Source organism: Pyrus communis, chromosome 1, assembly GCF_963583255.1.
Source record: "Pyrus communis chromosome 1, drPyrComm1.1, whole genome shotgun sequence".
Classification (NCBI taxonomy): domain Eukaryota; kingdom Viridiplantae; phylum Streptophyta; class Magnoliopsida; order Rosales; family Rosaceae; genus Pyrus; species Pyrus communis.
The window spans coordinates 4,782,450-4,797,650 of record NC_084803.1 but is presented as its reverse complement, the minus strand read 5'-3'; the positions used below and the strand labels follow the sequence as shown (position 1 = coordinate 4,797,650).

The following is a 15,201-nucleotide window of genomic DNA, read 5'->3' as shown; positions in this document are numbered from 1 at the left end:
TTTAACATGTTTAAGTAATCCCTGTATTTGATACAAACATTATATGTTATGGGTAAGTTTCTGCTTATGAACATTAGCTAATTATTAATCGTAACATTATTAGTAATTGTGTCGTGTCCGGATATACTATTTTTGTTCGTGTCCAACTATTATCAACATGAACCCGATCTGAAAACATGAATCGCCACCCTATTGAATTGTATGATTAATGAATGACTTAACTACATTATGGATTCGTTTGGAAGTTCTTTTAAAAGACTGAAATCGCTTTTAGTGAAAATGTTTTTGAATCCAATCCTTAGTAAAAGTCTAAGTGAATCCTGGAAAAAAACTTTAAGTGCTTCATGCAAGAAGCACATATCTAGTGCTTATTTCAAAAAGCACTTGAAGTTCTTTTGGAACCAAAAAACAATTTCGTCAAAAACGGTTTCAATTATTATAAAAATATTTCCAAACGAGCCTATGTCACTATCCTTTGCACAGTTTCTAATTCTAAATATGGACCGGACTGAAAATTCACTATCAGGCCCGAAAATATTGGGCCGAATCTATAGGGCAAAGTAAAATTTGTTAGATTTACGAAAAAGCCCACAAATAAGAAGCCTGATGACAATGAGGACAGGCGGTGAAAAATAAAAGATGGAATCTTCGACGGCCAGCGAGCCAGCATTTCACACAAGCAACCTCTCTCTCTCTCTCTCTGTTCGTTTCTGTCTCCTCAGAGAAAAGAACTCTCTTTCTCTCTCTAAAGCTCTCTGAGACTCTCTCTCTAAAACCTCACAAGCTATGGCTCTTCCCCGGCACCATTTCCAACAGCACTACCCACCCCAACAACAACAACAGCAACAATCCAAGTCTTTCAGGTAATTATTTCATCAATTTCGTCCAATATTTAAGACGCTTCCTTTTATTTATTTACTTAAATCTATTTATTTTCCACATTTTTGGTGTAGAAATTTGTACACAATCGACGGTCAGATGTCGCCGGCGGTGGCCTATTATGACCCCGGAAATTTACAGGATCACCCCCAGCAGCATCCTCCTTACGTTCCGCCCTGTAATTTCTCTTTCCTCCTCTTTTTCTTTCATTTTCTTATGCTTTGTTTGGTTGCCCAGAATTTGTAACAAAACCTAGCTCAACAATTTTGGTTTTTTTTAAATACCAGTGCTCCAAATTCCAGAGGGTTTTAGATAAAAATCGTCACTTTAGCTGTATTTCCGTGTTTTCGCTGCGAATTTCAGCTGAATTTATCATTTTTAATAACGGAATTGCAGAAAGTGGAATACTTTATTAAATTCATGACATTTTTTGTCCCTTAACTTTCCCTAGACTTTCTTGGCAACCAAACAGAGCCTTGATTCTTTGATCTTGAGCTTGTGGAACATTACCTGAAATGATTGGTGTCTTCTTTTTAGTTCATGTAGAAGGGTTTGCGCCTGGTCCCGTGGCTGCAACGGATGGCAGCGATAATGGCGCTGATTTGCAGTGGCATTACGGTTTTGAATCCAAAAGGAAAAAGCTAAAGGAACAGGATTTCCTGGAGAACAACTCACAGATATCGTCCATTGATTTCCTGCAACCGCGATCGGTCTCCACAGGCTTGGGTTTGTCCCTTGACAATACTCGAATGGTTTCTACGGGGGACTCATCACTGCTGTCAGTTATCGGCGATGATGTTGATCATGAGCTACAGCGACAGGATGCTGAGATTGATAGATTCCTCAAGGCCCAGGTTTGGTTTCTTGGCAAAGACCTTATCTTGTTGTTTGGTTGAATGCTTTTTTGGGGATGTCTTAGATGCTTGCAAAAAGCTAAATTAATTGTGTTTATAACAGGATGATTACTTAATCTGCTGATGATCAATGGTCGTACATTTTTGTATATGTTGGTATATAGGGGTATTATGTCATTGTTTTAATGATCATGCCATTTTTGTTGAGTTTATGTATGGGTTTGAACATCTAATACTTTTGATCGCAGATTCTTGGATTTTGTTTAGGATTATTTTCTTCTATAAAAACCATGGATCAATTTTCAAGTACTCAAATGTTTGATGTAATAAGAGTTGCAGTTCGGCGAACTGGATAAGTTGTATTTTGACAGTTCTCAAACCGAAACTAGAAAAACTACATTTATAGCATCTTAAGTGTGCATGCATCCACAAAATTACTAGAATCTGTTATCCTTTGCGTTTTCAAAATGATCGTTCATATGATTTGTTATATTTGAGGCCATTATGATTAGAGATGGCACTACGTGTCATGCAGTTTGGTTCAAGATGCTACAAAATGTTATCAACTTCCCAAAACACATGACAGGCTAACCTCACAGATAGTGATTGCGTCCAACTATGGTTTGATATCTTAACTAAAATATGTGTTATCTGTTACTAAGTTTATGGCATATCTTTTAATAAAAAAAGTGCTTCATCCGAGCACAAATTGACGACTTTGATTTGTACTCTTCACCACTATTGATACAATCTAAACATGAACTGTATTTAGTAAATAAAATAAACAAGATTTGGCATAACTCGGATAATGTTTCAAGTGTTCCATCTTGATGGAAGATCCTTGCGGCTAAGGTAGTAGATGTGGTGGTGTGAGGACAGTGCGGTTTGTATAGTCGTGTTTAAGCAGTCTTTTGTAAGTAAAATTCGTGTATATTCGGTTTCTTATTCGAGTTTTCTTGTTCGCCTTCCGTTTTTGGGTTGTTGGATATTCTGTGGGTCCCATTGCTTTCTGATGATTGCTTTTATGTCAACGTGTTTGCTTATTAGCAAGGAACAACCATTCAATAGATTCTTTTAACTGATTAACTAACTATAACTTTCCTATTTTATAGGGTGACCGATTGCGGCAAACTATCCTGGACAAGGTCCAAGCCACCCAGCTTCAGACTCTCTCAGCTGTGGAAGACAAAGTTCTTCGGAAGCTGCGAGAGAAAGAAGCAGAAGTGGAGAGCATTAACAAGAAGAATATGGAGCTTGAAGAGCGAATGGAACAGTTGGCTGTTGAAGCAGGTGCTTGGCAACAGATAGCCAGGCGCAACGAAAACATGATCTCATCTCTAAGGTTTAATCTTCAGCACGTATATGCTCAAAGTAGAGATAGTAAAGAAGGATGTGGTGACAGTGAGGTAGATGATACAGCTTCTTGCTGCAATGGGCGTTCAATCAATTTGGATATGTTTTGCAAGGAGAATAATGACGGGAAAGAGATGATGACTTGCAAGGCCTGTCGAGTCAATGAAGTGTGCATGCTTCTATTGCCTTGTAAGCATCTCTGCCTGTGTAAAGATTGTGAAAGTAAGCTCAGCGTCTGCCCTCTCTGTCAATCGTCTAAGTTTATCGGCATGGAGGTGTATGTGTAACGTGTTACATTAGAAAGCTGTTTATCTTTTATGTCTAAGTCATATGTCATATAAAAATTATCAAAAGTCATGCATTATTGTTGTCATTTGAGGATTAACTGCTTGAGCACCCTGTGAGACTGGCATTATTTGGCCATCCGAAGATAGGGCTAAAGAGTAAAGATTTGAATAGACATTAGCCGTCCTGTGAATGATTAGTAGCATTATTCTTAAGATTCTTAAATGAGCAGTGATTTTTACACACCCGTTGATTCTCCTGTAATTTATTCAATCCAAATGTGAAACAAAGGGAGGACTGCGGGAGAAGAAAACGGGTGTGCGAAAATGAGTTTTCTTTATAATGTAAATTAGTGGCATGCCATTTCTATGTATCGTTTGTGTTCGAAAATGTTGTGTTTTTCAATCTGTGTGACATGCTTTCGTCCGTTTGGTGCCAAAACTTGTATGGGTTGCCAAACTTAGAAACTCAGAGGCAAGTAAGCAACAACCTTGAACCATCCTGAGCAGCATTTCCAATACGTGGCTGCATGTTATTTGTCCATTACTAGCAACGTACACTGTAACGCAACGAAGAAGTAGCTGATTATATTACGTAGCGTGCAAGGGTGTAAAACCCCAGTCGTACACTCCACCTGCTAAACCGGTTTATGGGTGGGGGAACTGGGAAAATGTTGTATAAACTGGTTTAGTTAATTAATTCAAGATTAATTCGTTTTGGTTTGCTCTCAAACTTATTTAATTTATCGGAATTGTTATTAGCGTTATACAATTTTCATTGTGCATTTCAAATCTTTTATATTTAGATAAAAGAATGCATTTGTAAGGAGTGCACAACGAGATTATACTTTTAGCATTCAACTTATAACATCAGAGAAAATTAGACCGATAGAAAGAACATAAAATTAGAACGATATTGAGAAGATTAGTACGTGCTTGTGCAATGTTGATACGCATAAACCGGGAAGGCTCATTTAAAACATAGATTATAGAGCGGCTCGTCGGGCCGATATAACAAGAAATATAGACATATGGGCCTCAAATCAAACATCTGGACTGGCCAGCAGGTGGGAGATTATAGAGTCCGGCCCTTCATAACTAGAAAAGTAGGCATGAAAAATGTAAGATTAATTACTCCATTTCTTTTATTCTTTCCATCCAGACAGAACCAAGAAACCCACATGGAGGCTATAAGAAAAAGAAAAAAAGAATGGGGACGATCTCAGAAGTTCAATTTAGCTGAGGCCGAAGAAACATAACCCAATATGGTTTGATAATTCATTTCAATAGTAATCAACTGATCAAATATAAGATTGCACATTATAATATAATATTTTTAGTTTCGTCAAATTTTTGACGTGGCCTTTGATATCATGTAAAATTATGTGAAGTGGACGATTGTATTAACACGTACATATATGCCAATTATACATTGTAATAACGGTTGACCTAATCACTTGTGAACTGAAAGTGTGATAGAGAGGTAATTTGGATTGCATGAGATGACATGTGATCGCTCGTAAATGATGTGGTATTAACAGATCTTACATTCTTCAACTTTATAAAAATACATAAGCTATTATGGTATGAGTCTTGGGGAGGAAGTTTGTAGTTTAATTTGGGGAAAAAAAGGTAGGGGAGGGAATTGAAGTTTGCTTTTGGGTGAGGGAGGGAGATTGGATGGATAAACTTTTATCTAATCATGCCTTTGAAAGTGATGACAAAGAGGAAAGTGAATATGCTTCCCCATGATTGTAAAACTATCATCTATTATTATTACTATTATTATCATTATTATTTCCACCTCCACTTCCACTTCCACCACCGCAAACCCCAACCGAACTCAGTCTTGTCATACTCATCCTCCTCATGCACTTCATGCACTTTAATTGCCTTTTCCCTCCCTAATTAACCCCATAATCCCTCTTTTCTTAATTTCATAAACAGTTAAGAAACTGCTTAATCATATCTAAAATTTGCCAACACTAGTGAGGGGTTAGTTATACCTAAAGTGATTAAGAGCATTCACCTGTGTCCTTATTGTTGAGGTTTTTGGAAACTATTTTATAATCATTTAGTTTTTAATTTTTAGATGTATTTTTTGTGCTAAAGATAAAAGAAAAGCATATAAGGGAAATGAGGACTAGAGAGAGATGAAGGAAGGTGATGGGAGGGACTAGGGAGTAGAGAGAAATGATGGTTATATGAAACAGAAACTTAAAAAGTGAAAACTTCAAATTGTTTTTAGTTTTGATTATTTTGTGTGTCATTTCATACACATTAATTTCTCTCACATTACCGTCATCCTTCACCCTTTTTCATTCCACATATTTTTCATATATTTTTCGTCCATCTCTAGCATACAAAATAAAAATTAAATGAGGACATGGGAGAGATGAATGGAGGTGATGAGAATGAGTAGCGTGATGTTATATAAAACAGAAACTTGAAAGTGAAAAGACTTTAAAATTCATTTCGGTTTTGTGTTTTTTGTTTTCATTTTGTGTGTCATTCTGTACACATCCCTTCACATTTCTTCTCATCCTTCATTTTTCATTTCTCCTTTTCTCCCATATACATTTTGTCAATCTCTAGCATAAAAAAACACATTTAACCCACACAATATTCTATATTAATTTCTAGCTAAATCATAAATATTTTTCTTTTCTTTTCTTTTTGTGATCAGTTCAATCATTCCAACCCTCCTCCTTATTCCCTCTAAAGCTGTGGATTTTATTTTCTTCACTTTGTTTGTATTGTGGGGACTTTGCCCAGCCTTTCATGGCTTCATTCCACTTTGTATCTCTTTGCCTTCTTTTCACCAGACCTTCGTATGTTAGTGAAAGTATATTTGGGGCTCCAAGTATATATTCTCTCTCACTGTCAAAAGTTATATTCCATCGATCCCATTTCATTCTAAAGTGAACACACGAGCTTTTCTGATCGCCATGCTTCCAGCTTTGAGGGTCTTTCTTTCTTTAATTTCTTTAAGTTTACTTTTTTGTGATCTCTATGTTCGTAATATAAATGTGAAAAAGCAGCGGTAATCAAATAGTTTGCTTGTTTAATTAATCACAATATAAAGAAAGTGATGTTTGAATACAAGCCATTACATTTAGGAGTGAAATTTGATCGATTTGGAATTTTACTTGTTTAGAAAAATGCTGTCACTATCTAGGCTTCTGCTAAAATAGTATGGGATATAATATTGTTTGTATAAAGGATAATTAACGTAGAAAAAAGTCTGGGATATAATATTGTTAAAAATTCTGCAACGCATGACAAATTTAATTTGCCAAATGTGAGTGGACGATTAACCAATTGTCTTGTGTTGATTGACCGGCTACTCACATTTCGCAACTACCCTGCATAATATGTCTAGCATTAGAAAAAAACTAACTATTACAAAAAGTCTCCAAAGAATTCAATTTTCGTTAAAAGAATTCAATTTTCAAAGAAGGTAATAATTAAGGAAGAAAGTAGTAGTAGTAGGGTTTAACAATTAAGCATCATCATCAGATAAACAAGATCTGTTGAAACCAACATGCCCTATCAATACCATATGCCTTATACCCAATGAAATTGAAATCTATAATATAATAATACACAAGAACGAATGTTTTCTAATAGATATTTGCATTCTCCATATCCGCCAAAACCAATGCCTAGTTTTGGTGATTGCAGAAGAAACACTCTGCTTCTTCTAGATCTCCTTCTCCTTCTTTCTTTCTTTCTCCATATTATTCTTGAATGCAATATATGTCAAATAATATATGAGTGCATGCATGACCCCCCATCCCCCACCAAGAAAACAAAAGAAGAAGGAAAGTTATTCTATTTTTTAATTAAGGGAAAGAAAAAGACAATGTCTAATTCGATATAAGTCATCCAAATATAACACTTTACAGTTCAAAGTTCCACAAGCATTAGGCAATTGTCTCATATATTTGTACGTATATTCCATACTTGTTCTTTGGAAGGACGTGAGACAAATTCACCCTTCTGTAAATAAAAGCCAAAATTGAGAGTGTCACATGGACATAGGTTGTTCAATTTTAGTTCAACTTTTAACAACAGTAGCAACTAAGATGCATGGTGGAGTGGTCCTAGAAATAGAAACCCACCTTAACTTCACGTCCTTGTCCATAAGCTCCTCAGATCTCAATTAGAAGCTCTAGTGCTCAAACCTTAATTTATCTTAGCTTTTAGATTATACCTAATGTCTTCATCTTCTTCAATACACCTTGGACTTGATGCATGATTCTTTGCATGTCTCTTTAACTAATGTGCACTAAGTTACGATTTGTACATGTCATCATCTTCTTCAGTACACCCTGGACTTGGATGTCTTCATCTTCCTCAATAACCTTGGACTTTTTTTATTTTTTATAAGAAATAACTACATTTTGTGAATGTCATGACTCGCTTACATTTCCATCCTCTTTATTTTTAAGGAGTGATTTCTGGACATCTATTTTCACCTTTGTACATCACCTTTTAATTCTAGCTATTGGTTTTATTTACTTTGCTCCATCTAATGACTAAATAAAATAGTGTGTGTGTGTGTGTGTGTGTGTATAGAGATATATATATATATATATATGTATGTATGTATATGTACGTAAGAAGAGAAAACGAGGGAGCAGAAATCATGTACCTATTTTTTAACAGTGAAGAATTTGAGATGACCATTAGACATAATATGACAATACGTTAGGTACAACATATTAGTGAAGTTAATATTCCATATTGAATGATTTGCATCAGATCACTTAGAAACTTTATGTCTGACTTGACATGATTGAGCAGCCAAAAAAGGGTTTCGTAGTGGATGATTAGGTGGCAATAATATTTGTATGATTATGAGATTATATGAAATAAGTAAAAAAGGGAGAAAACAAAACAATATCATTTAAAGAAAATTGGCCAAGCAAATTGCAATGCAAGCAGTCCGGATCAACCTAGCAATATGCAAACGATCATGATTTTGTGATGGTTCATAATAATTAATAAATCAATCGATGAGCAATCCACACAAGATCATGAATTATCATATGGATAATATGGAAATAATTCACCGAATTTCGATGAGATGGGGGTTAGGGTTTGCCATTTTTAATTATATCATGCATTATTGGCTGGCATCAGAAAAAAATGCCACTTTAAGCACTTTGCTTTGTGTAAGTAAAATGGACGTGAGACTGTGAGAGAGGTGGGTCTTCCCTGTATATGCATGAAATGATGGTGAGGATGATGGGGGGTCCCATATCAGCTTAATATCATCATCTCACGGAATCCCTTGGATTGAGGAAGAAGTAGCTGATAGTATTAGCAAAATTTTCGTTTGCAGCAGCAGCAGCCTTGAGTCCTGCTGGGACCCTAATTTTTCAAACAACCTTTTCTTTTGTGAACGTTTCATCAGCCATAGTATAAAAAGAAGAGAACAGAGAGAAGAAGAAAAAGGAATGTGATGTGCATGTGATCCAACAGCATCTATGTTCCCCCTTAATTCTTCTAATTCTTCAAAACCACCATTCCAGTCCCCTTCTTATTTGCATGTCTTGTTTTTTTCTTTTCTTTTTTGACATTCGGTGACTCAAACTTTTTTGATTAATCATGTTTAGGTCATGCATAGATTTAGATTGTACTATAACTTATTTAATTTCGGATCCCAGGTCCCATGGTCGGCCATGGTTTTCAAAATAGCACCGATTAAAAAGTATGGTATTAGTGGAATCTTTGGCCCCAATATATATCATATCATGCGTGTAGACCATCGTGATCATCAATAATATTATTGTGATTAACTTGGTGAGCAAGTTTTTAATTAATTAATCAAATTTTAATACATATATGTTGTAGAATATACTTTCAAGTACTCTTCTTTCTTTTGTTTATGACTATTTCATAAAGTTCCTCTCACACGTTTACAGAAGGATCGATTTTTAACGTAGAAGATGAATGAACGTCTTTAACAAAGGAAAGAACGAAAGGGAGAAAAGGAAAAAGAAATAAAAGAAGAAAGGAAAGGAGGGGAGAAAGATAGTGGAGGAAAGACAACTCTTGTTTCTCTCCTTTTAATGTAATTATAAAGTGAGCTAAAATTGGCTTTTTTATTCGTTGAAAAAGAAAATGAAGGCCATGCAAGTCGACGTTTTTTTTTAAAATTATTTGGGATCCCTTTGGACCTTTTGGTTTGAAAATAGATTTCTCCTAGTCTAAGAGAAACTCCTTTTAACATCTTTTTTGAACAATCGTTCAAACTTTTGCATGGAGACTAAATCTACATTGTTGTTCAAAAGTGTGAATTTCTTATACTTAGTATACCCAATTATTTCATATAATTAATTAAGAACCATTTAGATAGATGAAATCTAACAAAAATATTTAGCTTCTCATATGTAATGAGTCATTTCTCTTTGCAAACAATCACAAGCTAACATGTGCGTACAAGCTTTCTTCATTTTGCGCATAAAACTTCTACATATTATTTTTATAAGATATTTTTGCATGTCTCACATTATGATATCCCTATAAGGAAGAATATTCCTTAATTTGTTATTTCATTTGGGATCCTTTTGATATGACTTTCTCATGCACAAGTTAAGAATGGAGAAGACATTAACTCTTACTTCTACTTTGATTCATATCATTCAAAATAAGCAGCAGGTAGAAAGGGATAAAAGTACGTATTGATTAGCAAGTTCTACGTGATTAATTAGGACATGCTTATCAAAGATATCATATATAATTGAAGATAAAAGTACGTATTGAGGCAAGGAATACAGTATTCAAATCAAACCAAATTAATGTGACGATGAAATCATGAGATTCCTTTACCAAATAAAGTCAGTACCACCTAAAGCGGCAACAAGCTTTAGGAAACTATAAAGGGTATACCTTAAAGAAAAGGATAAGAACGATTATTATTGCTCTATCACTAGGGTTTCATACTTAGTGCAACAATATTAAAGAAAAATTTAGAATACAAATCTTACCATATTGGAAAAACCATGCAGTAATTTTTCACAACTTGAGAATTTCACATCTCAGTAGTAAATTATTTCTTCAATATATTTAATTATACTTACAAAGTTCAATAATCATTCACAAATTAGATGAGACTTTTCACATTTTCTGCATGCATTTATGGAAGCAGGTTGCTTCCTGTTGACTGAAGATAAAAGTATGTGATCGATACAGAACAAGAAGCCCAGGAAGCCCAGATTCAAAGATAGGATAGAAAGTCAATATCATACCACCGGACAAAAGTCCGGGTCTAAGAAGCAAAAAACTGGTATATCTTGTCGGATCTTTGATGATCCGAAAAACGCATGCCCATTTGCTCGTGGCATCTGTTATCCCCTCGTGACCTTTATGTTTGTTTCTGTCTTTTATTAGATAAATATACACATGATATAGCCCCCCAGCACCTGCAGGATTCGAAACCTATAGCACTTTGACCCAACTCAATCCATACCATAAGAACCCTATATTAAAGAAAAGAAAACCCTAATATTTAAAAAACACCCTAATTTTCATAAAAATAAAGTTAGCTATATATTTAATAAGGTTTTATTGTGTAAGAGGAGGAAGATGCCAGTAAAAACGACAAAAGAGAGCGCGAGAAGAGAAGAGACAGAAGAAAGAAAATTTTAGCTTTGTCGTGTAGAATACAGATTTTGATTCTTTTTTCCAGTTTAGAAAGAAGGAGAAAGAGTTAGAGTAGTTTCTCACTTTCTCTGATAATATAAAATTTAAAGTACTATTCACATTTAATATATGCAGGGTTTATCCGTATTCGCTCTGTGTTTTAAGTTGTCTCTCCTTGAAATTCTCGTATCGGATAATATAATAAGGCTCATTAAGCAGAAAAATCCTTGTTTTTAAGTACAAATGAATAAATATAGTTCCTTTTTTTGTATGGTATCGGCGGTGGTCATGTGAGAGGAGGTGGGGTTTGGTTTCACTTTCACTGCGTTTTAGAAATTAGAATAGAATCTTCTTGCTCTTCAGCACATAGCTAGAGAGAGAGAGAGAGAGAGAGAGAGAGAGGAGAGATGGGTAGTAGTAGCAGCAGCAGCAGTGCATGTGTGTCGTGTTGGGTGTGATTTTGGTAGTGATGGTGGTGGTGGGCTCGGTATAGGATCATGTCTGAATTGCTGACAACTTGTGAAAAAAATCAGGCTTCGTTTTTCTAGATTTCCATACTATGTGGACCCATCTAACCCCTGTTTCATATGTCTTATATTATTCAAACAAAGGTAAAAAATGCTTCATAATTTACATTTAGCTAGCTCAGTTAATTACTCAATCAACAAATCATGCTTGGATTAATAAGGATTCGTACAGGTCCTCCATAATGTCGAGAGAAACACTTCATTAGGGATTTCCCATGTTACATGCTAAGCTGAGTAACGTTTCAATCACACATTGTTATGTATTGTATAAATAAATACATACATAATGTGTTTTAACTTAACAAATGTGTAGAAAGGTAGATGGATTAATGGAGTTAATTTAACTCAATCAACAAATCATGGTTAGATTAAGTATAGGTCCACCATAGTGCTGAGAAAAACTTCACTAAGACTTTCTTGTTATTCGGGTGCCAACTGATTAAGATGTACATCTCAAAGACAATTAGTTATGTATTGCACGAAATATGTAACTTTTGATGTGTTTTAATTGCATGAAATGTATAAAAAGGTATAGATGGAGTAATGGGGTTAATTTAGTTTGTAAAAATTAATTAACAATAAAATGTAGATGCCTAGATGGGTTGGTGGTATAAGCTAGGTGTGGGTAATGTGTACATGGGTAATATTCCCAAAAATGTGTATGTAACATGAACATGGGAAAAGGGTGGTGGTAATAAATAAATATATATATATATATATATATATGTATATATGCGCAAGGGAAACAAACAAAACAAGAATCACGAGAATGGGATACCTACACAGAAGCTTCAAAATAAAAAGGACTACTGTCTCCATGTCAGCCGCTGAAACGCTGCAGAAACTGCACAGAAGAGTGCAGCAGGTTTAAGATGTGTGTGAGGGCTGAGGACCTGGGAATTAAGAAACGAAGGAGAGAGAGAGAGGGAGAAGGGCCAAGAGAGTATTAGAAGTTCTTTGATCTCATGCTAGAGAAAAACCCCATTTCCCATTTTAATTGAATATCGGGACTTGAAGCTGACACTGTTTCATCTTATTTTCTAATATTAGTTACCTTATTTTTTTCTTTATTTTCTTAAAATAAAAAGCTTATATATAATTAACTTCTACAGTGTGTGCCAGTACACCACATGCAAATATTAATTTTTACCTTGATACATACCAATGTAGGATATTTTTCCTTCTCATAAGTTACGATAATTATGTGTATATACATACATACATATATATATATATATATATATATATTGTGTGTGTGTGTGTGTTTACTGGTGCTGGGCATGCACTTGCCGGTTCTTGTATTTTCATGTTTGATATTTGAAATTTTAGTTAATAAAATGAAAGTTCTTTGTATTTTTTCAATTCTAATGGGTATTTGCCATTCTTGCAAAAAAGAGAGATTACCACATAACCATAAAGAGAGAGAGAGAGAGAGAGAGAGAGAGAGAGAGAGAGAGAGAGAGAGAGAGAGAGAGAGAGAGAGAGAGAGAGAGAGAGAGAGAGAGAGAGTAGCATGTATGATTTCCCTTGCTTCAGGTACATTTTTAAAATACGACCTTGCTTGAACAAGATCTGTTCTATATATAGGTTGTAACTCTGTATCCTTGATTTCTAAGTAGACAAAACCCTAGTTTGGTGGATGAACCATCATCGTGTAATCAAAGCATGATTAACAGCCCTGTGATCCTTGGATCATTCGAGCAGTAGATGATCGTTCTCAGCCAACAACCAACTGGGTTGGTCACATGGTTGTTTGACAGACACCCTTTCTTCCTGGAAAGTCCTTGTGTTGCATCCCTCCACCTCTTTTGTCCCTTCAGGGACATCTGATAAGAAAAAAGAAAAAAAAAAGTACATTTTAAAACATAAACACTGTAGGTTATAAATTTGTAAATTGGTCTTTTGAACATAAAATTTTCTTCGTTTTAAATATTGATACATAGAGTAATCTTAATTATACATGTCTGTAGCTCGCAATGTTGCGGACATACTCTTTGATAAATGTAAGAAAATACAATGTACAGTCGGACTTTATTCTAGAGTGTTTGCAATGTAATGCGTTTTATATGTCTAAATATTATTCTCACTCACGAGGAGTTTTCTAATAATCTTTTGTTGTGTGAATTTCAAATGAGGAAAGCGCCGAAAAACTTTAAAAGTGAGAAATTATAAGTGGGGAACTGAACTGGGACGGTTTGATGAGTTTAACTTTGTTTTCCAAATAATGAGAATCATAGGCATGATCAAAATAATCAGTTGAGTATCTCTGTGAAATAATTAGCCATCATTTTCCTATTGTTTTCACTTTGCACCTGGAAGGCCTGATTGTGTCCCTACGATCCCTACCCCTCTCTGCTCCTTGCAGTCAGTCTTTCACTTATCATCACAAAATAAAATCCATTCCTTACTTTTATATAATAGGATTCCTTAGTGGCCACTTATTACAATGACTTTCATGCAATCTATCTCAAGCTATACCTTCTTCCAATGGTCACATTACATTGTGACACTTCTAGGTACTACGCAAAATTAAAAAAAAATAAAATGGGAGCATTCATAAATTATTTTTCTTTTCTACAAAAAGGAAAAAATATATATATATATATATATATATATATATATATACATACACATTTACAAACTATAATAATGATCATAACCACACCTGTGAAATTAAAAATAAAAACTTGTCGAGCACAACAATAGGAATAATGTGATTCCAAAAGTAAGTTCCGTTGACTGAACGTCTAATAACAGTTCATCTGCTTCATGAACAAATATCTCTAAAGTTGAGTTAAAGAAACCGGCCAAGTGACGAATATCTTCAATAATCAATTAAATCTCCAAAGGAAAAAACATTAATTAAGAATAGTGCCGATAACAAGTTTTTAGCCTCCCTCCACACATTCAACATTTCATTAATTGTTAGTTTTTAGTTTATGATTTTCACTTCTTATTTTGTATTTGTAAGCTGAAAAGTGAATCACTTTGTATTATGAAAGATGTCATTAGTATTGAATCTCAATGGTATGTAAAAAGGAAAACGAAACACATATATCCTCTTCCTACTCTCTTTTCACAGAGAGTCAGCGAGATAGAGAGAGTAAAAAGAAAAGAATATTTCTTGGGCATTACAAAAGAGAGAGGAGGAAAAAGCTGTAATATAATTTTTGTTTTTTTGAGTTTATTCACGTAAACTTTTGGGGCCAATAATTCAATCACCTGGACACGTCAACAAAGAAGCCAAGCCGGCCGATGGTGGATGTCAAAAGCAGCTGGCTGGCAGGGCTAGAGAGAGAGAGAGAGAGAGAGAGAGAGAGAGAGAGAGGTATTGTAAGTTAGTGAGTAAAAGGTCGTAGTGGCCAGAGCGGGAGAGAGAGAGAGAGAGAGAGAGAGAGAGAGAGAGAGAGAGAGAGAGAGAGAGAAGCAAATGGAAGAGAAGGTTAAGCAATAGAAATAGAAGGAAGGGTAGAGGAAGAAAATGTCGTCATGAAGAAACAGGCTTTAAATCCCATCACGTAGTTCGATGTATCCTTTACCTTATATATAAGGTAATGTTAGGAAGATCAAATTAGAAGATAAAATTTTTAAAAATTAAAGAATATGAAAGTTGATGCTTGGTTGATTAGTTAAACGTTGATAAACATGCTT

At 34.8% G+C, this 15,201-nt stretch overlaps 1 protein-coding gene and 1 non-coding gene across 2 annotated transcripts; both read left to right on the top strand.

Moving 5' to 3' along the window:
• The first annotated feature begins 675 nt into the window (after positions 1–675).
• LOC137746577 (probable BOI-related E3 ubiquitin-protein ligase 2) lies at positions 676–3,785 on the top strand. Its single transcript, XM_068486598.1, has 4 exons — positions 676–863; positions 954–1,057; positions 1,417–1,733; positions 2,846–3,785. Exons 1-4 carry the CDS (start codon positions 787–789, stop codon positions 3,371–3,373), a joined length of 1,026 nt encoding a protein of 341 aa, XP_068342699.1. The 5' UTR covers positions 676–786; the 3' UTR covers positions 3,374–3,785.
• A 9,316-nt stretch (positions 3,786–13,101) lies between these two features.
• On the top strand, positions 13,102–13,313 carry LOC137720476 (small nucleolar RNA U3). The gene has a single exon (XR_011066525.1). It is a non-coding gene; the product is annotated as a small nucleolar RNA U3 (small nucleolar RNA).
• Positions 13,314–15,201: the final 1,888 nt, after the last annotated feature.